The 27182-nt window shown below is 41.8% G+C and overlaps 1 protein-coding gene across 8 annotated transcripts in view; it reads left to right on the top strand.

Moving 5' to 3' along the window:
* The window catches only part of PARD3 (par-3 family cell polarity regulator), a 658895-nt gene that overhangs the window by 387278 nt on the left and 244435 nt on the right, over positions 1–27182 (top strand). For all 8 annotated transcript variants that reach the window (XM_065400237.1, XM_065400238.1, XM_065400236.1 and 5 more), the window contains 3 exons: positions 3917–4042; positions 5604–5986; positions 26006–26145. In XM_065400237.1, coding sequence (XP_065256309.1) covers positions 3917–4042; positions 5604–5986; positions 26006–26145 — 649 coding nt within the window. The remainder of the gene's footprint in view (positions 1–3916; positions 4043–5603; positions 5987–26005; positions 26146–27182) is intronic.

Raw genomic sequence — 27182 nt, 5'->3', positions numbered from 1 at the left:
TCTTCCTCATCCCCGATCACTATGTGGGGTGTAGGGTATAGTGTACTCTGGACCCACTCTTGATGGCTCCTTATAAATAAAAAATAAAATAAATTTTATAAATAAATTAATGGATATCCTATCTCCTAGAACTGGAAGGGACCTTGAAAGGTCATTGAGTCCAGCCCCCTGCCTTCACTAGCAGGACCAAGTACTGATTTTGCCCCAAATCCCTAAGTGGCCCCCTCAAGGATTGAACTCACAACCCTGGGTTTAGCAGGCCAATGCTCAAACCACTGAGCTATCCCTCCCCCCAAAAATATAGAACTGGAAGGGACCCCAAAAGGTCATTGAGTCCAGCCCCCTGCCTTCACTAGCAGGACCAAGTACTGATTTTTGCCTTAGATCCCTAAGTGGCTCCCTCAAGGATTGAACTCACAACCCTGGGTTTAGCAGGCCAATGCTCAAACCACTGAGCTATCCCTCCCACCCTTTTTGAAGCTGTGTGTGGGGACATCTCTTGAGGGCTGCGTACTCTTCTCAACCATCAGTTATGGGGAGGATAGAGAATTCCTTGTATAAAGTAAGGGGAGGCACTGTGTATGGTCAGTATTTCCCTATTGTCATCCACCAATCTGTGCTGTGTGAAGAGGGAGAGGGATTGATTTTGGCTTCAACAGGTGTGGCTGGGCCATGCAACTGTGTTACAATCTGAATTGCAGATGCATCAGGGCTCAGAATTTAGAGTGGGATTTTCAGGAGTATTGGCCCAACCAAAACGCAACGATAAAGTGTATGGACATCCATTGTAGGGGCTAGCATAAGGCCCTAAGCACCACTTACATCCCACTTCAGCCCTATATTGGGACTTCATGGTGCACCTCTACACAGGGTGAATTTCATCAAAAATGTTTTTTTTTTTTTACCCTATTCAAACAAGTTGAACATAGTGGAATGGTTTCTTTTTTGTCAGACTTCAGTAAAAACAACCCAAGGGGGTAACAACAAAAATGATGCCCTTTCCCAGAACCCCACTTTTGGGCTGACAGACAGAATGGTGGAAAGTTTCATCTCCCTGAGATAATTTCAGAAAGCTTAATGAGTGAAAATGGATTGGTTGTTTTACAGCCTTAACTATAGTTTAGGCTGCATGGCAACTGTAATTATGGTGCAAAATGATGTAATAAATGCATGCAAACAGTTTTAGCATTACTTTATATTTTACTTAGAGGAATAAAAGTATTTTGTGTAATCAACAGTTATGAATGTTATTTTTAGTGCTTTTCCACAACTAAGAGAACATCCTAGTAAAATTTTATTTTGTAATTATACACTATAATTTTAAAATCCCAATGATGTGATCAAGACATTTTGCAATGAAACCAAAGAAAAATAGATGTAATCAGAGCTATTACTAAAGCGATTTCTGTTTTACTCATTGTGACAGACATGGAATTGCTGTGCAATCATTACAAATAATTTTATGAACATTGTGTGTGACCTAGGAGGTGAGATAAAGTTACTGTATAACTATGGTAGTATATTAGAATTGCCTATATAACTGTACTGATATAATTTGATAGGGGCTGTAGGAAGACCAATGAGGAAAGCAACTCCGTAGAACTAGATACAGATACCCCAGAACACAGTTGAAAGACAATATCAGGGGGTAGTTGAAAGACAATGGGGCAATCTTTTAGCTTCAAGGATCTGGTCTCTCTTACCCAACAATTTGAAAGCTTTGTTTTACCAAAGCTATAAGCCTGGAGATGAAAAGAACACTAAGGTGTTGCTCACTTGTTGGAAGCTGTCTAGGGAGATAGGTAGACTGGGAGAGGGAGAGAGAGAAAGAGCAAGACAGACAGACACTCTGTAGAGGGAGTCTAAAGAAAAGTGGGCCTTCCCAGACCAGACAGTGATAAGCCTAAGGGAAAAGCTAAACACATGTACAGTCTGTTTTATTGTTTTTAAGATATGTTTTCACTGAAATGATTTTGTTCTAAGTAAATAGTTGCTTTAAAGAGTATTGACCACTGTCATTGCTCTTGGGAAGAGAACTGCAGGGTTTAAGCCAAAGTCAGACCTGCTGAGATAACCAGGGTTAGTTCTAGGGAACTGCAGCCAGGTTCCTAGCTTGAGAGTGGAGAACCACATGATTCCACCTGAAGCCATGTGATGACTAGAGGTGCAGTTCTCCTGGGAACTTTGACACCGATGCACCTAAATTATGTTAGGAATTTGGGGGATATTCTATATGACTTCTTGGCAGAATAGCATGAATTGAATTTTAATCACTGGTTTGATAGTTTGCTGTTTTTGTGTCACCTGTTTTGTGCTGATAAATACATATTATCCCCATTATCTGTGTGCCCGTGTCGTTCCCCCGCCCCCCCACAGTAGCATCTTAACACCTCCATAGTATTTAAAAATAAAAATATAAATAATACTCTTTTTCTCTCTTTCTGTTCAGCTTTTAGGAGACGTAGTATGATTAGTTTATAAGGAGAGATGGTTTTGTTTGTGTGGGGTGTGTGTATGTGAAGAACTTATACAGGGAAAGCTAAGTTAAAGACATTTCTTTTGCATTTGTGCCTGATTCAGCAAGGTATTCTACTGTGTACATAACTTTAAGCATGAGAGAAGTCCCATTAAATATCAGTGTGCCTCCTCATTTGCTTCTAGGTATGCTTGAACAGTGCATATATCAGTGGTTCTCAACCAAATTTACCATCGTGGGCCGCATATGCAGCTTTCTGTGTTATGTGGGCCACATCCATACAATATATATACTACCTGTATGGCCCTGAGGATGTCATATGGGCCGCAGCTGTGTGCTGATTGGACCGCAAGTGGCCTGCGGGATGCGGGTTGAGAACCACTGGCATATATGGTCCTGTCCCTTTGTCATGCTGAAGTTAAGGTGGTGATTTTTTTTTTTTTTTAAGTAAATGTAATGTGTGTGAAATATGCTGGGTTGTCAGTCCTGAACACTGACTCAGTCTGCTTACTCATTGCCCTGTCAAAATGTCACAACCCTGACCTGAAGGGGCACCTTTAATAATGAGAGGATAGTTTCAGACTGGATGTTCGTTCACCTCTGCCTCTTTGAGAATGCCAGTAAGGGTGGCTTGGCCCCTTTTGCAATAAAGACTAGACAGAGGTAACCAGCTCATTGCACAGAGGCCATCAGATGGTAATTATTTTTCATCTCTAGTGACCTAGATACTTCAGGGTAAACTGTCTACTTAAAAATCCCCCTTACTGTTTTACAAGTAACAATTATGGATTCCTGTAACTCAAAGAAATCAGAGAATGTTGTTTTATTTTCAGTTTTTTTCAATTGGTTTACTCAGGATGTAAACCCCAAGTTGGGGTTCCTAAATCTTCTACTTATCCCTTCATTCTAGGCTTGTCTTTTATCTGGTATATCATCAGTTTTCACCCATGCAGTAGTAGTAGTAGTAATGGCTGAGGATTTCTCTATTAACTGGAAGTGTTGAAGTGTGAATTAAACTTGCTGTGCCCTCCTTCAGTTGTCTTACTGAGAAGATGCAGGCTATCACCTTTGTGTTGCTGCCTGGAGCCAAATATGCAAGAGTCACAAATCCAGGCTTCTTGCATCAACCTACACTGTGATGTCAACTGAGACGTACTGGCTGCCCTGCTTGAATTTTAAATGTAGACAGTGTTGTATATTCTTATTTCAAAAATGTAGTGCCCTGTTTCTTATGTAAGGGTGGATCCTAATTCAGGTAATGTTTATAAGTGATTTGGAACTTTGATATCCTGCTCCAGAACAGCTGTTTCTTTAGTTAAGTAGTATTGCTTTAAGCAGAGGGTAGGCTTAATGATTATCATGAAAGCACATTAAATCAGGGGGACATTATGTACTGAGGAAATATTAGATGTGTAATCATTTGTAATCTTAATATTCCAGAACCCTGGGGTTATTAGTAAAACGACTGGAGAAAGGTGGAAAAGCTGAACAAGAAAACCTTTTTCATGAGAATGATTGTATTGTCAGGATTAACGATGGAGACCTTCGCAATAGGAGATTTGAACAGTAAGTGCATTTACTGTACAATTATTGCTTTTTTTAACCGTTAATCACTGTATATTGCAGTAATTTGAGGAAATAAAGCATTTAAAAACAAATTGTCTAACCTCTTTTTTATAGAGGGAAAAAATAGTCTACAGTTTTAGAGCATATTTCTTTTAATTAGTCAAGCTACAAAACTACAGAATAATTACTGCCATCAGAATATATGTGACTTTTCAGTTTTCTGATAAATTATGCCTTGTTTCTTAAACATTATGGGCCCATTTTTTTCTTCAGCAGATGATAAACTGAGCCTGGTTTTATCTTGAAAAATCAATCATGGTTCTTGTTTTTATACATTTACAGTATTGCAAGCTGCGTATATGAGGGCAGCATGGAGTCCTGTATGTTTAACATTTTAAAACACTTGTGATTTTGTGTGTGTGAAAACTAGACACTGTAAACAGAGTAGCTGAAGGTTCCCTGTAGAAAATTGTGAAGTTATAAATATTTGCTTTGTAGGAGACTGGGATTGGATGGAAGATTTTTTTTTTAAAATGAAAACAGGTCTGAAAATGTAGAAAAGAAAGTAAATATTCATAACGGGGAGGGGGAGAGGGCCAAATATATATATTTCTGAGGAATATATCAGATTTTTTTAGAAGTAAATTTCCTTTCAGTATGTAATATATTGTCAACTAAAGGAATGATGTCTTAAACTGACAGTTGTGCATTCATTGTTATTTGTAATGCATTAGTTTCTATTAGTCCTAACCAGGATCGGGACACCATTGTGCAGAAGTATAGTTTAAAAAAATCTGTGTCCTGTAGAGCTCGTGTTCTAAGGCAATGATCAAAAACCCATTGATGTCAATGAAAAGACAAGACTCTCATTGAACTCAGTGAGGCTACTAATGGGCAGGAAATTAAGTATGTGCTTAAGTTTTTGCAAGACTGGGACTTAAGAAAACAGACAAACACATAAAGTTGTGCATTAATGTATTTTTATTCCAATTAAATGTTGACTGTCTATTATCAGCTGAGCAATTTATTGTAGACATTTCAGAAAAAGAAGGTCTTGAAGGAGGGACTGGGCAGCACGGTGTGGACTACTTCAGGGACATATGAATAGGACAGTGTGGGGAAAAAACACAGAAAAATGCTCCATTTTGTGTTGGAAGAAATTACAATGAAAACCATATTTAGTTTCTATCACCATTGCAATTATTGTATTTACAGATACTGTTAATTATTTAATAAGCCTCATAGAAAAAATGATAAATTGACACAGCATAATTATGGTTAAAGTTGCTACTGCAATATGCAGCATGTACAGAACTTTAATATAAATTTAACATATATTTAGTTTTAAAGTATTTTTCAACCTTACTGTGTGGCCCTGTGGAAATAAACCTTAGCAAAAAGCAGCCATAATATACTAATGAACAAATTCAGATTTTTTTCATTTGTTTCAGCAGTATGTCTGTCAGCTCGTGTTGCTTAATTAACATCAGTAATTATGCTTGTAGTGTTTTGTAGTCTGCCAGTCTTAATTTGTTAATTTTGTATTCCTGTTGAAACCTAGAGCACAGCATATGTTTCGTCAAGCCATGCGTACGCCCATCATTTGGTTCCATGTGGTTCCTGCAGCAAATAAAGAGCAGTATGAACAGTTATCCCAAAGTGAGAAGAACACGTACTACTCCAACCGGTTTAGCCCTGATTCCCAATATATCGACAACAAGAGTATTAACAATGCTGGACTTCAAACATTACAAAGAATATCTAGAATGAGTAACCAGACAGATCAAACAGACTCTTACTCACAGCTACCTCATAGTGTGAATTCTTCAGGGAAACCACCATCGGGCCTGGCTCCATCACCTCAAAAAGTTCTTACCTCCGCTACAAACAGTGGTTATAACACCAAAAAGATAGGGAAGAGACTTAATATACAACTGAGAAAAGGTAAGGAGCATGCTTCTGAAGTAATTTATATTGAGAATGTGTAATATGTGTGTATTTCTCTCTTTCTCTCTCTCCCTCTCCCCATGAAAGCCTAATGTAGTATAAACAATCTGTTGGCTTGAGTATATATGGTATGGCCATATTACTCATGGGTGATGAAGCCATGTGCAAATTATGTAAGTTATCCCAAATAAAATGCCACAGCAACCCATCATGTGGTCTGTATATACAGCATATTTTACGGAAAGTTATTTTTGAAACATTTTAAAGAGTACTAAAACATTTTATTGGAACATCTTTTTGTACCTTCCAACCTGTAAAGGCCAGGTGCCTTAGTTACTGTAAGTCCTATTGAAATGGGCCCAGTGAGAGAGGAAAAATGTAACTTGTAAATATTTTTAAATACCTCCAAAATTACTATATTCTGTATCTAAAAACTTCATGACTTAAGTCTAATATCTCAGCTCTGCCTTCACTAGAAATAAGTTTTGCACATCCAGCTGAAAATCTGGGAATTTCCTCTTTCTAATTATATAAAGCTGTTGTTTCTTACTCTGCAGGGTTGTGAGATATTCAGTGTAGATCACTGACTGATATAACTGCTGATATTTCTCATGCTGAGCCTTAGGATACTGTAATTGAGTTTGACGGTAATCACGTTTTACGGGAGAGAAACAATACTGTATTTGTGTGCGCGTGTGCACGTGCTTGTATTGTAATGTGTCTCGTATATGTATATCTCTATATATGTATGCACATATAGAGCGACAGGGTGGATGAGGCAATATCTTTTATTAGACCAATTTCTGTAGGTGAGAGAGACAAGCTTTCGAGCTTTAAGCCACACACACGCCATCTTGTCTCTCACATAACCTGGAATTGACACGGCTACAGCAACACTGCATCTTTAGCGCTATATTTATTTATTTAGCCTGTGCATAGTCATCTAGCCAAGCAATGGGATCTTCAGTGGCATGATGCAGTTCTTCTAGGCCTCTGCTGAACCTAGTCAGCAGGCATTCATCAACAATGTGCGTCATTGTCTGTGTTGTGCCGCAGCTGCACAAAGGGCTGTCACAAAGGCCCCAGTGATACTGGTTGGTTGCACAGAGACCTTGCCCAGTCTGGAACCTGTTCAACAGGGACTATTGGCGACAGGGCAGGTCAAAACCAGGCGGGCAGATTGTGGGGTCGGTAACAAGGGACTGGTTGGGGATTATAACAGATATCCATTCCTCTCGCCAGAGTGTTTCTGCCATAACATCCTGGCATGGCGGATGAGACCATAATGGGCGACGTGATGGCAAACATGCAGCTGGTGGTTAAAAAGGTCATTGTGCAGTGGCAGGCTTGAGTTGGCGCATACTTTCTCCAGTAACTTGCCAGTGGCAACCTCTCATCTGCTATGAGGAGGGGCAGTATTGCTCAGAACTGGAAGCCATGGGAGTGGACTTGGACGCAGGGTGCCAGACATGATACGCATGGCGGCATGTAACTGCATATCCACCAGTTTGGTGTGTGATGATCGACTCCAAACTGGTGTGCAATACTCCACCACCAAATATGAGGTGGCAAGAGCTGACATCCACAAATTTGGAACACGAGCACTCCATGATGAATCTGTCAGTTTGCTAAGAAGATTATTGCACGTCTTAACTTTAGCTGCTGTCTTCTTCAGGTGGGCATGGTAACTCTGTGTGCGGTCTAAGGTCACACCTAGATAGACCGGCTCTACTTCATGCTTCACCTTCTGACCATTCAGATAAATATTCAGTTCTCAGGTTGCGCTGGCGTGATGAAGATGGGACAAACTGGAGACTGTTTTTAGGATGCTTGACTGGAGGCGCCAAGTCTTACAAGCAAGTCAGCTAACTTTGTCATGTCCTGGTTTAAGGTGGCATCAGCTTGTGAAACATCCAGGACTGGGTACCACAACAGATGTCGTCTGCGTAAATTAACTTTCATGACTCCATTGTTGGCAGGTCATTGATATAAAGATTGAACAGGGTTGGAGAAAGTACAGAGCCCTGGGGTAACCCATTGCTCTGTCGTCTCCAAGCACTCATCTTCTCCCCCATATGGACTCTGAACTGCCTATCACAGAGGAACAGTTCAACGATGCCTGTGACCCAAGGTAGCAGGACCCGTGATAACTTCATGAGCAGACCAGTGTGCCATACCTCATCGTATGCTGCTGTTAGGTCAATGAAAACAGCGCCTGTTTTCAAGTTTCTCTGGAAGCCATTTTCAACAAATGTGGTCAGCGTGAGTACTCGGTCGCATGTGCTATGGCCTCGGCGAAAGCCGGCTTGGTCAGGGCTCAAAATTCTCTCCCCATCGGGTAATATGTGCTGTAGGACCAGGCACTCCGACGATAATGATATGGGACAATAGCTTGATGCTTGACGTGGGTCCTTTCCAGGCTTGAGAAGGCCAATGATTTTTGCGGTGCGCCATATCTTCGGTAGCCTACCTTCACTGATGACCCTTGTGAAGCCAAAGCCGAGCACAGGGGCCAAGGTTTTTCAGGAATTCTGGAGATATGTTGTCATAGCCTGCAGCTGTTCCACACTTAATGCTACCCAGTGTCTGTTCCGGCTCTGTTCCAGCGAATGGTTCTGGGCAGCTTCTGATCTGGTGTACACATTTAAACATACGCCAGTCATTCCTCACTTGTCTTCACACCTGTTTTTCCAAAGGTGCTCTGGCCACTTTAAGTAGGTGTCCAGCTACCTGGTTGGGTGTCACTGAGGATCGGCTGAGTGCAGGTGGCTGCTGCGCTGCTCCAAGGCGTCGGAGCAGACTCCAACACTTGTGGCTGGAGCGGGTCGTCTCCTCCCATCTGGCTCGGCGAGCAGTGTCCAATGATTCGGTCAGATGGTCAGCAACATCTGGGTCACCAGATGCCTCATACTGCTCGAGCAAGGCAACGCTCTCCATGTTGAGATAGGGGATGTAGACCAGGCGGCAGCCGTGTGGGATGGCTCTGTAGGTTGCTTTGTAGATAGCACCACAGAAGCGACGGTAGGTCTCATTTACCGAGGTATGCCAGGCTGGTATTGTCACCACACTCTTCTCCAGCGCTTCCTTGTATTTTTCCTAGTCAGCCTTTCAGAAGTTTCACTGCTTCTTTTTGGAACTCTTGACAACTGGGAGCTGTAGCCAGTATGGATCAGCGACGGTCTGTGTTGGCTGCTTGGAAAGTTATCCAAGACTTGCCATGTTGCTGACTGAGGATGGCCATGAACTGAACTGAACTGACCCAGCACAAGTCACGATCCCATCTAGAAGAATGGCGAGGTCATTTCGAGATGCCCAGTCTGCAAGTTTAGAGCTATATAAATTATATAGCTTGTGTACTGCAGTCACCATTAAAAGTCAGTATTTGCAAATAATTACCACCCAGTCATTTTTGAAATACTAGTTATTTCATTATACTTAAAATAGGAACTAACGTGTCTCAGATGCCACTGTGTTGTAACTGTTGGCAAATGATGAGTTTTTAAATGACAATGCATGCCAAAGTCTTTGAGGTTAAAGCAAGTGAGTTCAAGGCAGGGTGCATTGCATTCAACATGAAGAAATGACATTGGAAATTATATAGCAAACAGCCTACCATTGTGACAGAATATGCTATATATACCCATTCTGTTAAACTTTGCCTTCATGTGAAAGGTTATTTGTTTCACGTTAGATTTTTGTTAATTAATAAAAATGATTGTCTTAAAAGGAGCTGATGACAGAGTATGTTGAATGGTAGAGATTTACTGTGGCTTCATAATTACCAGGACAGCAATTTTCTTTCTAAAATTACGCCCTCTTTTCTGTGAACTTCTTATGAACTACCAGATTGCTTGTTTCTGGTTACTGAATTTTAAGCTCTACAAACTTGGGTGACATAAGGCTGAATTGACAGTTTGCTTCTGTTGTTGATGCTCCTTCAGAAATACTTAAGGCCATCAGCTTAAGACAACTTGGTTGGAAAAATGTTGTTGTTGGCTGAGTAAGGAATCACTGTACTTACAAAAATGCCCCCAGTCACTACACTGAGTTTTCATTCTTTAATGGAATGGATAAATAGGAAGCCTCTGAAAATATCACTGGGACATAATATGCAAACATCTAATTTTCTCAGCCGGGGTGAAAATATGTATGTTTCACATAGCTTGTAGAACATCAACAATAATTATGATAACATAAATGTTGGCTGGAGGAAATAATTATTTTGTCACAAAGCAATCTTAATGCCCAAGATGTTGAAAAAAAGAAAACAGGAATATCAGTTTTTAATTTGCTAGAGCAGAGATTCTCAAACTGTGGGATGTAGCTCACTTCCTGGTGCCCTGCAGAGAGCTGGTTGATCACATGATGCTAACTTTTCCCCTAGCGTTCCACCTATACATACTACATTAGAGACAGCAAGAAATACTGTAAACATTTTCTTAATATAATTTAGACATGTAAGCAGTTGCTGTAAATGCTGAGATCATGAATGGGAGGGGAGACATGGACCACGAGATGGGAAAAGCTGGCGATCCACAAGGCAATCTGTCTAGGAACATGGTCCATGCTATAAAAATGTTTGACATCCCCTGTACTAGTGAATCCTGTTTTAATGAATTTTCAGATAAAAGAAAAAATACGGGTACTCATACTTAATCAATTTAACTTAATTTGACAAAAAATGCCTCTAAGTTCAGACTTTAAAACCACAACCTAAAACATATATCAGAGGTGTTCAGTTTTATTTCAAATAGATTGCTTTTATAAGAATTGCTATGTAAAGACAGCACGAGTCAAATTATAGACAGACACGCACAGTAATTTAGCATACTTTATTATACGCATGCTAACCTAGGATAGAATGCATGCATACAGAAATGATTCCTTGTTATTCTTTCGTCAATCTCCACTGTAGAAAGATGCATCTTCCCATCTTGATTTTCATTTGATTAGTCTGAGAACGTAAATGTGGAGCAACAAATGAAGCAAAGTGCTTAAGTATACCCCCAAGTAGTTTATTATAAATGAGTGAAATAGGGACATTGATTGTCTTTGATTATTTCTAATGAAAGACATTGTAGTAAGAGCTTTTATAGAAATATAACAAATACATGTTCTTTGCTGCTAACAGACAGCAGTTATTTCACCAAATAACATAGTTTGATTAAAAATTCCTTGTGGGTACATTAAAGCATACACTTATTTAAGGCTTCAACTTGAAATTCACTTCTGATTTAATCAGTGTATTCTAGATGATGTTGTATGAGTGAATTGACTCCTCAACATAAAGAGAGAGACCTTTATTAAAGCTGTGTTTTTACATATTGTGTGAGCTATGTCAAGTAAAATGACATACTAGGACAGCCCTGTAGTACTTGCCTCCATAATTATGATTTCTTAATATTTATTGCCATTTTGGCATTTTCAAATAACCTGATCTTTCATAGGCATTAACTGCTTAATAAAGTCAGAAGAGAAGGTCAGTAATATGTTTCAGTCAATGCAGAATGTTTGTTGGCTTTTCTAAATGAAAATGGAGATCTATTTATCTTTCCTTAAAGGTCAGGCCCTGAACTTTTAGCATACAGATGTAGGGGTTATTGCTGATATTCTAATACTATTGAGGCTTGAATTGAAGTCACTCTTCATAGTTCATACAAGTTAAGACAGCTTGGGGAGTGACAACTGGCTTGTATTTTTTATTTATGTTTTACTGTGTATCATAATTTACAATACACCTAAACAAGAAATGAAATAGAGAAAATTCCTCCCAGCTGACATGTAGAGAGAATAAGGCCACTTATACAACACTCACAGTCAGGCCAAACTTTGATCTCAGTTACACTAGCAGAGACCCAAATAAACTCCTTTAGACAAAACTACTCTAGATTTAAGCCAGTGTAACTGAGAAAAATCTGGACCAACTGTTATAAATAATGTACTACAAACAAAAAAGATTATTCCAGGAGTCTCATTCTTCATATGTTCATTAGCTTATAACATTTAGCTCAATAGTCCCTAAAGCATTCAAAGGACTGCTTTCAGTCAGGCATCACATCACTCAGAGTTCAAACACACTAGTCTGGAAACAACATGGAATATTTCAAGACTGCTGTGGACTAAAATGGCTTCTCATCACCTGAAGGAAAACACCATTGCTCGTTCAATATATTAACATTTAGTGCATAATTCATTTAGGCTTGAAATAGCTTTTTGTCTAGATTTAGTAAATACAATACTAATAATACTTAATAAAATGTTAAGCAGAAACCTATATGTAAAGTGGACATGGAGACTAGAACAAACTCTTTAGTTCTAGTTTCCCAAGCGGTCTATAAATCAATCATGAAAAGAGAATCTTTCAGAAAACCAAAAGAGTCAGCCAAAGGTCAGAGATTCTGCGATTTTATTTTGACATTATAGCAAAAATTGAAATCCAACGTAGGTGACTCAACCCATCTATCTTATCTGATAATTTGGTAATTGGCCTAAGTAATTTGGTTTTTAGATTTTGTAATCTGAATTGCAAGCGTTTACATTTTTTCTGGTTTGGAGCCATATACTGAAGTCCATTCTTGAGCCCTGAGCTTACACATAGCAATTTGCGGACGGACTTCTGCACCTCTTTAGCTATCCATTGAAGATGTGGAGCTCCAGAAAGTCATAGTGGCCCATGTGCAGAGCTGCTTGAAGGGTCAGAGCCTAGTTTTTAATCAGTGCTTACTCATGCAAAATTCCACTGCACCCTAGATAAGGACAAAGTAAAGATTTCAGGCTGAGACCCTGAATTAATTATAACATGGAGTTTGTACCCGCTATGCAAAGACTGCTAAATATTTTTCATGATAGTTTCCTGTTTTCACACATACTTTTCTGAGATAGTCACCTTTTGGGCTGAAGTTGTCCATGTGTGGGGTAAAATTTTCAAAAGTGACTTAGGATACCAAGTCCTATTGAGATGTAAAAGCCAAAGGTCTCAGTCACTTTTGAAAATGGGTCTTAGGTTTCTAAACCACTTAGGTGAGTTTCAAAGTTTTACCTCAAATCTGATGTGAAATTGAAAGGAAATCAATCACTTTAGCCATTTTTGAGTTTCTGGATAGAGGTGCTACAAACACCATTTTCCTGTGGTGAAAAAAAAAACCCTCTAACCATTAGTTTTAGCAAGTATGCAGTGAAAATGGCTGGACTTTAATACTGGAATGATCATAATGCTTATTTAGGAGTGTGTTCTTTGGTTAGAGGGGGAAATGATGTTCTAGATTCTCAGACCCACATAGCCAATCAGGCATGCAATTAATTTTTGCAGCTACCTTGTTTGCACATGCAACTGCCGTAATTTCATAGATTTCTAACTGATCATTTGCACATCCCATTATTCTCATTGTGCATGTGTAGTCCTGAAAATATGGACTCCAAAAAATACTTCTCAGAGAACATCTAAAATGGTTTTAATCATCTTAATGTAGCCCCCTTTTGTGGCATCACAACATGTATTCTCTCTGCCTGGTTCTGCAGGTGTGGTGTATACTCTAACGAAGCGCACTTGGCCATATAGAGTGCATAGTTGATGAAATAATTAACCTGTCTATCCAGAGAATGGTTCCAAAGAGGAGAGATAACATGGACCTGAAAGAGCCCATTTCTCTACCTTGCCTGCTATAATTGTTGCCGTACAATGTGTGGCACTTCTGCATGGATTTTTTTTAAATATCCCCACGTTTTATGTATTTTAAGAACTTGCAACACTGCCATTAAATGAAAATGCTTCTGTTTAAAATTCACCTTTGAGCTACCTTCATCTCTGTGCTGCCGATGGATTTTCCCCAGCTATTTGCCTCCTTGACCCATGAGCCTTAATATTTAGGGAGTGGCAGATTACGTTCTGGGCCCTTCAAGTCAGATCTAATAAACCGGACTGTCCCTGTACAGCCCACTACCCCAAGGGAAGTCTATTCTCCTTTATGTATGGCATGGGCTGTCTGTATTTGGGTAATGATGAAACTGCTCCTGGTATTTCATATATAAAACACTAATATATATTGAAACATCACCATCGAGTTATCAGTATATTACCTTGTTTTGGAAAGGGGAAAAGTGAGGCTTCTATTTTTAAAAAAATCTCTGAGAATTGTTCCATAGTGAAGAGCCTGATGAACTAACTTGCATTTTCTTAACCTGCGGGAAAAACAGCCCTGTTCTAGCTCTACCTGCAGTCCTACAATAGAACAAGATACTGCTGTAACAATTATTGGCAGTGAAACAGTTAATGTGGACTTTCCAAATGTTCGTAATTAGACTTCAGGATGAATAATCTATTGAGATTAGAATGGATGTTCAAATGTGTGAAACCATTATTCCTTTGTCTACAGACTCTAGAAGAAAGCACTCAGTTGGGTTTTATTTGGAGAGTTTGCACAATCTGAAGGGCTATATACACAAGTATATACACTTCTACCCCGATATAACGCTGTCCTTGGGAGCCAAAAAATCTTACCGCGTTATAGGTGAAACCACGTTATATCGAACTTGCTTTGATCCACCGGAGTGCGCAGCTCCCCCCTCCCGCCCCCGAACGCTGCTTTACCACGTTATATCCAAATACGTGTTATATCGGGTCGCGTTGTATTGGGGTAGAGGTGCATTTTTAATGAAAGCTTTAATCTGCAGATACCGATATGGAGACCAGAGAAAGTGCCAATTCATCATGCCATTGTGTTTCAGCTCAACCCAACCCCTATCCTTAACAAATGGCTAACTTGTATTTAAATACCAAAAAAGAGTCCAAGGAGTTTAGCAATCAATAGTACCCTCTTTAGCTTCCAACAGGCAAAACTGGAATGAAATAAATCAGATATAAAGCTGAAAAGAACGTTCATTGCAACAAATATATCATTTTTTATCGTTCTGAAGCACTTACGGCCAAAAGAAGATGGGAGCTTGGATGGGCTCCAGTTAAACCCATGAACGTACAGTGGAAGATAATAGTCAATGGATTAAAAGTGTGCAAAGTTCCTGCCTAGCAGTAACACACAGGTGGTGGGTTTTTTTAAGTCAAGAAAAGGACCTTCGGCCCTTGCTGGAAAGCTGCTTCCTGACCTGACTAGCTTCCATTTGCATACTGCATTTGGCCATTAACTGACTATTATTTTTAGCCCTTGTGTGGCACCATCAGAGCAGACTCTGGATTTTGGTTCTGTGTTCCCAAAGGGATCAATGCTGCCCGTGAACTCACCTGGCAGCTTGAGTGTGAGGAGTACTCCACCTGCTCCCGTAACTGGCTGGCTCTTAGGCATGCAATAAAATGTCTAAACTGCAGAGATTGACACTGCTGGGGAGAATGCTGTGCTTGTCTTGGTCTGAAGTGTGGGGGAGAGCATGAGGCATTGTAGCTTGGTGGCTGTATAAGCTCAGGTTTGTACAACTTGCTCCGATGCAGGGGAAGCTGGGTTTGCCAACCACCAATTGGCCTTTTTACCGGCTCCACATACTGTGTGCTCATTATGGATCATGTACGATACAATGGTAAAAGTAGATGCCTCTTACGGATTATGCAGGGGGGCTCAAATGCACTCATTTTAAATCCTAGCTCCTTCTGTTTCCTCTGAGACATATGTTCGGAGGGGGCCACGTTCTTTGTTGCTACGGCCCTGGCAGGAAGTGGGGAAGGGCAGATGCTTATTGAGAAGAACAAGGCCTCCTTAATATCTTTTGTCCGGGCAATACTTTTCCGCACAATGGCACACCTGTACCTGACATAGGCCATCAACTAGTGGTGGGTGAGGAGACCACACTTTTTTCATGCCAGAGAACCTTAAAGAGACTGGCACATAAGACTAAGGATACTGCTTACCACCAAAGAGCTGTTCCTAGGAAAAATGGAAGGCTAACCCCTATTTCATAGGGAGGCAACAGAAACTTTGTGGCACACAAGGAGATTCCTGCCATTCCTGTACCAACTTCCCAGGTCATAGTAAGGCTGATCTGTATTCAGGAAGGGATTTTCGTTACAGTATATACTCAAGTATACAGTATAATGTAACGATGGATTGTTTTTCCCCTTTTAATTTTACCAGCTCCCCACCTCCCAAAAAACAAACCCCAAAACAACCAAAACTTTGAATCTGCAGTTCCCTGTTTCAGTTAAGAATGCTGCTCTGAGCAATTATCCTTGACGAGAGTACTTGCCCAATTAATTGCCCTTTTTGAGGTTATCATTGAGCTTGTTGCTTGTCATCCCCTCCTGGATAACCTGACTCTAGAACGCTTATTCAGCATTGCACATGAGATAGAAAGGAATCTCCAACTTGTCAAGAAAGCTGCTGATGTTATCAAGAGAAGCTTGAGAATTTGAATTACACAAATCAGTAGGGTAATTTCTAAATGCCTCATTAATTTCAGTATCATTAAGTGTAATTTGATCATATCTGGAGACAGCAGCTGTAGAGGGAGACATGGATTCTGCCCTCATTCAGTAACTTAGCCATTTCCTGTCTTTGTCTTTGGAATCCTATAAAAGATTAACTTGAAGCTTACAAAGCTTAGCGCAAATGAAAGATAATCAGGTAACGATTCTAAGGTTCAGTCCATGCTGTCCTTGGTGCAACCCCTTAAAAATTAAGTTGAGGGTGACTGGATGTGAGAATCAAATCGTCTTGTGCTGATGATTATAAGGGGCTGTCAAGTCAGTAAAGCCTTTTTTGCATGGGGGGGGGGGGGAATCTCATCTTCTCCTTCAGCTTCCTTGCCACTCTCACTCTGTGTTCTGACTATGTGTGTCCAGTTTCTTTTCTCCTTTAAAATTTCGAAAGTATCTTTTCTTTGGACCTTTCAGGGGTATCACTGGAGCCTTCCATATGTTTGTACAGTTCCTTCATTAATAATAATATGATGATCAGTTTTACTCCCTAAGAACTAAATAGGTTCAGTATCTTTCAGCAGCAGGGGGATATTGATTCTCCCGGGTCACCTAAGTAATGCACATTTCTACTGCCAAGTTGGCTGAGACATATGTAGCATGGATAACTGAATCAATTATATGGGCACAGAGAAAATAATAGGCATAAAATCCATCCAGCCACATGTCCTGTTCCCCAAGTTGAATGTATTGTAATAATGTCCAAAGTTCATCAAACCCTCAAACTACATATGGAACACACAGGTTCTGATTAAACAACATTAAATACCCAATACACAACGATGGTGAAAAATACAAAAAATCTGACTAGAATGGACCGAGCAAATGTTCACCAAAATCTTATCAGTTGCAAATATAAATAACTTAGCAAAAGCAAGAACAGCTCTGGCAAAATGTCACCACATTTCTTGCTATCCTTTCAAAATTTATTGTTGGAAACAATATTATTTTGTACACTAGCATGCTGGTAAAAATGTCATCTTCACATGAAAATATATCCCAAATTTGTGAGTTCTTTTCTTTTTCTTTTTCTTTTTTTAAGCTGGGTTTCTTAGGCCATTAAGAAAGTCCAATATAAATTTATATAAAATTACGACTATCCAGGAAGTTGTATTTAAAAACCCAAGTTTTAGGTTGCACACTTATAAATGCAAAAGTAAAGCATCTCGAAGAAGAGGTCCAGCCATTTTTACACTCAACAGAGAGTACAGAGATTTCATAGTAGACAAGTACAACTGGAATGTTATGGTATCTGTAGAAATGGGCATCTGGTAGGATGCATCTGGGAGAAAAATTACTTTTATCACAAGATAAACAGAACAAAAAATCTAAAATGAAATTTAACCAGAATTTGTAGATGTGTAATAGCATTAAAAATACAATTGTTTAAAAAAAAAAGGGGGGGGGCAAGACACCCAATAATCATCTTGACTATAGGGGGAACATAAAGCCTTTATAAAGCAGCCTAGGAAAATTTGTCCTGAAAATGTATCTGCCTAGGTATAAAAACCTGCAAATCAACTCTTTATAGTGATGAGTAGACTTAAGATTTTACTTAGGGTATGTCTACACTACGAGAGTAGTTCGATTTTACTTAAATCGAATATGTGGAATCGATATTACAAAGTCAAATGTGTGTATCCACACTAAGGACAGTAATTCGACTTTGTGAGTCCACACTAACGGGGCAAGCGTCGACATTGGAAGCGGTGCACTGTGGGCAGCTATCCCACAGTTCCCGCAGTCCCCGCTGCCCATTGGAATTCTGGGTGGAGCCCCCAATGCCTTCTGGGATAAAAAATGTGTCGAGGGTGGTTTTGGGTAACTGTCGTCATCCAACCGTCACTCCCGCCCTCCCTCCCTGAAAGCGCCGGCGGGCAATCAGTTCACGCACTTTTCTGGTCAGTGACAGCGCGGACGCCACAGCACTGCGAGCATGGAGCCCGCTGCGACCATCGCTGCAGTTATGGCCGTTGTCAACACCTCGCACCTTATCATCCACCTTTTCCAGAGGCAGATGCTGAGAAATCGGGCGAGGAGGCTACGGCAGCGCGGTGAGGACATTAAGTCTGAGAGGGGCACAGACCTCTCGTAAAGCACGGGACACCGCGCTGTGAACATCATGGTGGCAATGGGATATGTTGATGCTGTGGAACGGCGATTCTGGGCCCGGGAAACAAGCACGGACTGGTGGGACCGCATAGTGCTGCAGGTCTGGGATGAATCACAGTGGCTGCGAAACTTTCGGATGCAGAAGGGAACTTTCCTGGAACTTTGTGAGTTGCTGTCGCCTGCCCTGAAGCGCAAGGACACCCGGATGCGAGCAGCCCTGACTGTCCAGAAGCGAGTGGCCATAGCCCTCTGGAAGCTTGCAACGCCAGACAGCTACCGGTCAGTCGCGAACCACTTTGGCGTGGGCAAATCTACCGTGGGGGTTGCTGTGATGCAAGTAGCCAACGCAATCGTTGAGCTACTGCTGTCAAAGGTAGTGACCCTTGGAAACGTGCAGGTCATCATAGATGGCTTCGCCGCGATGGGATTCCCAAACTGCGGTGGGGCTATAGATGGAACTCACATCCCTATCCTGGGACTGGACCACCAGGCCAGCCAGTACATTAACCGAAAGGGCTACTTTTCAATGGTGCTGCAAGCACTGGTGGACCATAGGGGACGTTTTACCAACATCAACGTCGGATGGCCGGGCAAGGTTCATGACGCTCGTGTTTTCAGGAACTCTGGTCTGTTTAGACGGCTGCAGGAAGGTATTTACTTCCCGGACCACAAAATAACTGTTGGGGATGTGGAGATGCCTATAGTGATCCTCGAGGACCCAGCCTACCCGCTAATGCCCTGGCTCATGAAGCCCTATACAGGCGCCCTGGACACTGAAAAAGAACTCTTCAACTACCGGCTGAGCAAGTGCAGAATGGTGGTGGAGTGTGCTTTTGGACGTCTGAAGGGGAGATGGAGAAGCTTACTGACTCGCTCTGATCTCAGCAAAACCAATATCCCCATTGTTATTGCAGCTTGCTGTGTGCTCCACAATCTCTGTGAGAGCAAGGGGGAGACCTTTATGGCAGGGTGGGAGGTTGAGGCAAATAGCCTGGCTGCTGATTACGCCCAGCCAGATAGCCGTGCGATTAGAAGAGCCCAGCGGGACGCGCTGTGCATCCGGGAGGCTTTGAAAGCTAGGTTCCTCAGTGAGCAGGGTAACCAGTGACTTTTAAGTTTGTTTAAAGAGAAGCTGAACCTGCCCCCGTTTTTTTACCCGGTTAATGTTGACTATCCTCTCCAGCTACATACCCCGTTCACCCCGTCCCCCCCTTCCAACCCACATTTAAAAATAAAATAAATGGAACTTTGTTAATGAACCCCGTTTTCTTTATTACGGGTTTCGCGGTAAACTGTTGAAACTGGGACGCAGACTGTGGTGGCGAGCGGGCATAGTGATGGAAAGGACGCTTCTAAACTCGAGGAATGATAGGCTCCTGCTCCTAGAGGGGTCCGCAGTGGTGGACTGGTTGTTTCAACGGAGCCTGCCACCCCTCCTTTTCGGGACTCTGTGTGGGGGGGCTATGTGACTTTGTGGCGGGGGAGGACGGTTACAGATCCCCTGCTGCGTGGTTCTGTGATCCAGGCTAAGGACCGCTGCATAAGATCTCTAACCGCCCTCCCCCGCCACAAAGTCACATAGCCCACCCCCACACAGAACATGAAAACCACCTCCCAGACTGACCAGGGTGCCTAGTGACTGCAACGTGTGTGTGACCTGCTGCTGAACCTGCCCCCGTGTCTGTACCCTGGTAAAGGTGACTGTCCTCTCCAATTACCAACCCCCTTCCACCCTTCAAACACACACTCCTGTAAAAGAACATGATGGAAACAGTAATTAACAGAAACATATTTTTTATTAGCAACTACACAGTTAGGGGATGAAACTGGGACGGGGGCTTGGGTGAGGCGGGAAGGAAAGGACTTATCAAATTTTGGGGAATGAGAGCCTTCTGGTACTCGAGCAGTCTGCAGGTGTGGAGTGACAGTTTTCACGGCCCCTGCCGCCCCTCCTTCTTGGGACTTTGGGTGAGGGGGGGTATGGGACTTTGTGGCGGGGGAGGGCGGTTAGAGAGAGACTGCAGCGGGGCTCTGTCCTCCTGCCTCCGGTCCTGCAGAACATCCACAAGGCGCCGGAGCGTGTCCGTTTGCTCCCTCATTAGTCCAAGCAGCGTTTGAGTCGCCTGCTGGTCTTCCTGCCGCCACCTCTCCTCCTGTTCAATGTTTGATCGATGGTATTGCGACATGTTCTCCCTCCACTGGGTCTGCTGGGCCGCCTCGGCTCGGGAGCAGCCCATAAGTTCTGAGAACATGTCGTCCCGTGTCCTTTTCTTTCTCCGCCTAACCTGCGCCAGCCTCTGGGAGGGGGATGCCAGGGTAGGTCGGGAGACAGTCGCAGCTGTGGGATGGGAAAAAGGGAGTGAATTCCTCAAAAAGATAATTTTTTGTGAACAATGAACATAGTCTTTCTCTGTGAAGACCATGCACAGCACCTATCACATGCGCACTCAGGACAAGGTCGAATTTTCGCCCTTCGCATTCAGTGCCTGGGGTCTTGCAGTGGAGATCAGACAAGCGGGGCAGGACAGCAGAATTCGTGTAGCAGGCTGACATGGTAAGCCGTAGACTTTTGGCTGCTTAAAACTTAAATTATAGCAGTGCCCTCCTTTCACGTTCCAAGCAATGCTCCTAGCGTTGGCCAGTTCCTGCTGCCGGCAATCCGGCAAGCATGAACTCTGCCCCTGTCCCACCCCCTCGCGGCTGTCCCCGGGAAAGATCCCTGTATGCTGCCCCTCTCCCGCCTCCACCGCGTGGCTGTAAACTGCCGGTTACAGTTCTGTAAAGGAACAGGCAAGCAGTCCCAATAGTAACATTCCCCTAATTCAAATCAGGTCACCATGAACGACATCACTCTGCTGAGGATTTCTGAGACAGAGAAAGAACGCATGCTGCGTGAAAGCCAGCAAAAACCAGGGCCGTATGCCGCCATGCTCTGCAAGGCAATAATACCAGAGTACTTGATGATAGCCTGGCGCGGAAAAGTTTCCTACCACGGAGGACACAATAAGGCCGCTCTCCCCAGGAACCTCATGCAAAGGCTTTCCAATTACCTCCAGGAGAGCTTCGTGGAGATGTCCCATGAGGATATCAGCTCTATCCCCGGACATATAGACCTTATTTTCCAGTAGCTGCACTGGCAAGGACTGAAAAGTAGAGCGCCTAGGGCAAACTAATCATGATAAACCGGACATTGTTAGATTCTTTTGCAGTAGTTGCACTGCAAGGACTTAAACGTTAAGCGCCTAGGGCAAACCAATCATGAAAAACCCATTGTTAATGTTCCTGTTCTGTTCAAAATAAATGTTTACATGTTTAAAACACTTACTGACTGATCCTTCCCCTGATTCAGGGTCCGGGTTAACGCCTGGGGACGGTTGGTAGGGGATCTCTGTGAGGGTGATGAAGAGATCCTGGCTGTCGGGGAAATCAGCGTTGTAAGCGCTGTCGACTGCCTCGTCCTCCTCATCTCCTTCCTCATCTTCCCCGTCCGCTAACATCTCCGAGGAAGCGGCCGTCGACAATATCCCATCCTCTGAGTCCACGGTCAGTGGTGGGGTAGTGGTGGCGGCCGCACCTAGAATGGAATGCAGTGCCTCGTAGAAACGGCATGTCTGGGGCTGGGATCCGGAGCGTCCGTTTGCCTCTTTGGTCTTCTGGTACCCTTGTCTCAGCTCCTTGATTTTCACACGGCACTGCGTTGCATCCTGGCTGTATCCTCTCTCTGTCATGGCTTTTGAGATCTTCTCGTAGATCTTTGCATTCCATCTTTTCGATCGCAGCTCCGAAAGCACGGACTCATCGCCCCACACAGCGATCAGATCCAAGACTTCCCGATCAGTCCATGCTGGGGCCCTCTTTCTATTCTGAGACTGCATGGTCACCTCTGCTGGAGAGCTCTGCATCGTTGCCAGTGCTGCTGAGCTCGCCACGATGTCCAAACAGGAAATGAGATTCAAACTGGCCAGACAGGAAAAGGAATTCAAATTTTCCCGGGGCTTTTCCTGTGTGGCTGGTCAGAGCATCCGAGCTCAGACTGCTGTCCAGAGCGTCAACAGAGTGGTGCACTGTGGGATAGCTCCCGGAGCTATTAGCGTCGAATTCCATCCACACCTAGCCTAATTCGACATGGCCATGTCGAATTTAGCGCTACTCCCCTCGTTGGGGAGGAGTACAGAAGTCGAATTTAAGAGACCTCTATGTCGAAATAAATAGCTTCGTTGTGTGGATGGGTGCAGGGTTAATTCGATTTAACGCTGCTAAATTCGACATAACCTCCTAGTGTAGACCAGGCCTCAGTGTTTAAAAAAAACAAACATTAACCTTATGCAAGTGAACATGTAGAATTTTGTAAGGCTTTAACAATAGTTACGCTAAGCACACTTGCAATATGAAAATGTGAGGTTCAATTTGTTTTCCCCACTAAGGTTTAAAATCAAACACAAGGGTGTGTGAACTGTGGATCTGCAATCACATAATAATGAGGCAAAGGGAATTAAGATTAACCATAAAGAGACATTGTCTTGGGCATGAACTCATAGCCTTAACATTATTTAGAAACTTTAATATCTTGAAAACAATATCAATACATAGCCCAAAAAACTGTATTTAAAGCAGAACAACCAACAACCCAGATACTTTAAAATAAGAAAAGGATAAATACTGCAAAGAAAAAAGAAAAATTATTGAGAAATCAATCCATAACCATAGACTTCTGCATGTCATCTTCACGCTCTTGGAAGGAAGTGAAGAATTATATGAAAATTTTGCAAGATCGTTAAAATATTAGGATCTCCTAAACAAAACATGGTGGCTGCGGGATTTATATCTTTTCCCATCTTTCCAAGTAATAACATTGATAAATTCTGTAGTGTCCTGAAAGTGGATGAATGTTTTCATACTGTTCACATAAATATATCCAGTCCTATAGAGCTGAAGGAGACCAATTTATTTCATGTTAGGTTAGCACATAACAACTGCTCTGCCCCAAACTTGCTGAACAATATCAATCACATACCCTTACTTATGGATGATGGACATCAAAGTATTTTTCTTCATTTTGTGCAGGAAACTTAAGCTTTAAAGAATTGTAATTTTTTTTCATCTCCTGTCTTAAACTCTTTCTACAAAGAGTATCTTGATTTAATATTCCAAAATCTTTCCCCAAATTATTGGAGTGCCTGGTCAACATGGGATTTTTTGGGGTGGTGACTTGGAAAAGACACTGCTCTTTCTGGCTGGCAGAGGGTTGGGGGTTTTTTTAGATGGCTTTTTAATAGCATGTTTTCAGTGGTGGCTGTCCTAAAGTAAGATTTCAATTTCAGTTTATAAGAGTTTTATTCTTTTAAACCCTTTAGGATATTTACTTAAGAAAATGCTTTATGGCTCAGATTTACAAAATTGTGACTGGTAATTGTATGTGCTTTAATTAGTGGGCACCTCATTTGAAATACTTTAGAAGGACCTGATTTTCTGCAAGTGCTGTGCATCCACTTCCTGAAGATCTGGCTCTGTGGGTACCTCTAGACTGAAATAAAAGACCTACAGCTGGCCCTGGTCAGCTGACTCAGGCACCCAGGTCTGATCCCTCCCACCTCATGGGGTCCCAGAGTACGGGCTTCAGCCCGAGCCTGAAAATCTACACCGTAGTTTTACAGCTCCATGAGTTTAAGTAAGCTGACCCGGGCCAGCCAAGGGTGTTTAATTACTGAGTAGACGTATTCAGTAGGTGTCTCAAAGAGTCTCTATGGGTCTCAAAAGCACTCACTGCTCCTGAAAACGTAGCTATTCTATGTTCACCTTTTCTGCTGAAGATGATGCTTGTGAATGTTATGTAAGAAAATAAATTAAATCCACTTTTTTATCCTAAATTAATTCATACATATTTTATTTTACAATTTATAAAATGTGTTAATATTAAATCTCTGAACATATACAATTGTGTATGTCTCTGGGTTCATGTACAAACAAGGAACTCAACATATGCATCAATGTCAACTAAACTGGATTCCAACCTCTTTGGTATATGTAAATATGATCTTACTCACTCAAAAAAATAGAGTAAAGAGATGCACATGACACTGTTTCCTAAAAGTCTACAAACTCAGGCTTTGCATTAAGCAAATTCCAGGTTGCATACCCTTCACAGAGAATACTACATTCATCTTCCTCAAAGTTCAGCTCTAGGGACTGTTAACAGGAGCCCCCAGCTGATCTCAGTTACTGGGGTAGAGGTTGTCTCTAAGATGACTGGGAACCAAACTATAGTGGACATTATAAATGTAAGGTGAAGATGTCATCTTTCTCCAACAGCTTATGTGCTCTATAAGTGGTTATGTACATTCTGTACTAGATGAAAAATTCCGAATGGTCCTCAATGATAACGCCATGGTGGAATGTTGAGGTTATCTAATGTGGAGGTCACAAACCCACCGATAACTGTGGGACAGTTGAAACCAAAAAGGAAAAAGAAAAATTTTTCATAGCCTAGTGGAAAAAAGCCTTTCTAGCCACCATGGCTACTTGTGAATCCAGGAGTTGATCGGGTGCAAAAGAAACCCTGGGCTGTACACCACATTGACCAATTGTGGGTATACCTCCTTAGTAACAGGGACAACTTCACCTAGAGTACGTTCTTGTTATTTCCTCATATCTCCCAGGATCACTTCCAACTTCTCTAAATTGAGCTTTAGCCAGGCAGAGAAACTGTAATAATCTGTGTCTAGCAAAAGAGACATAAACTTGAGTGCAATCTCAATAGCACTGAAGGCTAGACAGTCTCACTGTCTTTCTTAGAGGCATTATATATGTAATATAATGTTGAACACAATGTAAGGTAGCATGGAACCCTGTGGTAGCCCACATCAGCGAGTATTCAGGGTGGATGAGCAATTGATAATACATTCTGAGGCCTCTCCGAGTGGAAAGAATGGAACCACTGAACTGTGTTTCCATCCATCACTGCCAGAGTCTATAGATGAGTTGACAAAACCTCATGGTCAACAATGTCAAACTGCTGACATTGCTAAAAGAATCATCATAGAAGGAGAGTAGATTATTGACCAATGAAATCAGTGAACTCTTTGTACTAAATCAAGGACAAAATCTAGACTGACAAGGGAGAGGAAGTTAAGGGATGCCAGATCTGCTTTGCCCTACTTCCATCTCATTCGTCTTAATCAAAAGTGGAAGTTTGTAGATATGGCAATGAGCAGGAAATTCCCAGTACAGAGGTTTCATGAGAAAGGGTCCAACAGTCATTTGTGTTATAAGACTCGGGGCCCTAAGATTCAAAATTGTTGTTATTTCCAGGTATTACGTTTTCACGTTTTTCGGCGAAACATTGTTAGGCAGTATTTTTATAAGGCTTCTGTATGTAATTGTCACAAACAGAAAATATTGGCAACAGATGAATTAGAATCAATATGCAGTATAATTAAATTAATATGCACTTCTTAGACAAATGATAATGCTTTATATTGTTTATGCAGGTACAGAAGGCTTGGGATTTAGCATCACTTCAAGAGATGTACCAATTGGTGGCTCAGCTCCAATTTATGTGAAAAACATCCTTCCAAGAGGTGCAGCTATTCAAGATGGGAGACTAAAGGCTGGAGACCGACTTATTGAGGTGATGAAATATTGTATACTATTCCTCTAGTCTGGTTCAAAAGGCACTTTCTGTATTTTGGCTTGAGTCACTGGATTAGTTCATTTCCAATATGATTTAAAATATATTATCCCAGGAAATGACTATCCTGTTCTTTGCCTTCTTGGTGTAACAAATTAAGGGCTGTATATTCGCAACAAGGCACATATTTAAAAGGAGGGTCTCCAGCCAGGTTAAGAGTAATGATGTTACAAAACAAATTTCTTTAAATAGAATCATAGAATCGTAGGACTGGATGGGACTTGAGAGGTCATCTAGTCTAGTCTCCTGCACTCATGGCAGGACTAAGTATTATCTAGACCATCCTTGACAGGTGTTTGTCTAACCTGATCTTAAAAATCTTCAATGATGGAGATTCCACAACCTCCCTAAGCAATTCATTCCAGTGCTTAACCATCCTGAGAGTTAGGAAGTTTTTCCTAATGTCCAGCCTAACCCGCCCTTGCTGCAATTTAAGCCCATTGCTTCTTGTCCTATCCACAGAAGTTAAGGAGAACAATTTTTTCTCCCTCTTGTAACAGCCTGTTATGTATTTACACCAGTTCTATCACTTTCCATAATTAAAAATGACTTGACTTTTAAAACCTAGTGCACTTTTCACCTTTCATCTGTACCAGCAAAATGCCACAGTTTTGGATTGCAAACATCATAGGGGGTTGTTTTTATGTTCAAGGGAAGAAACCCTACTTCCATTAGAATTTTTCTTAAATCATGGAATGGAAGTACAGTAGTTGTTAATTAATAAAGCGCAAATTGTCATTGTGCAATCTGCCCTGAGTAAACTGCAGACCGGGGAGGAATTGAGACTCAGAGTTCCAATTCTCTAATTGGCTTCCCATTTTCTCCAGATACATTGCTAGCTTGGTCAATGGCGGCCCCTTGCCTCCACCCATTCCCTGCCTGTGCCCACACTTGGATCTGCTAGGTGCATGCCCTATGGATTCAGGGGACTGGGGGGAAATGTCCACTTTTCTGTGTCGGGCAAATAATTTTTTTCA

This window comes from Emys orbicularis, chromosome 2, assembly GCF_028017835.1.
Source record: "Emys orbicularis isolate rEmyOrb1 chromosome 2, rEmyOrb1.hap1, whole genome shotgun sequence".
Taxonomy (NCBI): domain Eukaryota; kingdom Metazoa; phylum Chordata; order Testudines; family Emydidae; genus Emys; species Emys orbicularis.
This window is presented reverse-complemented; position numbering and strand designations above follow the sequence as displayed.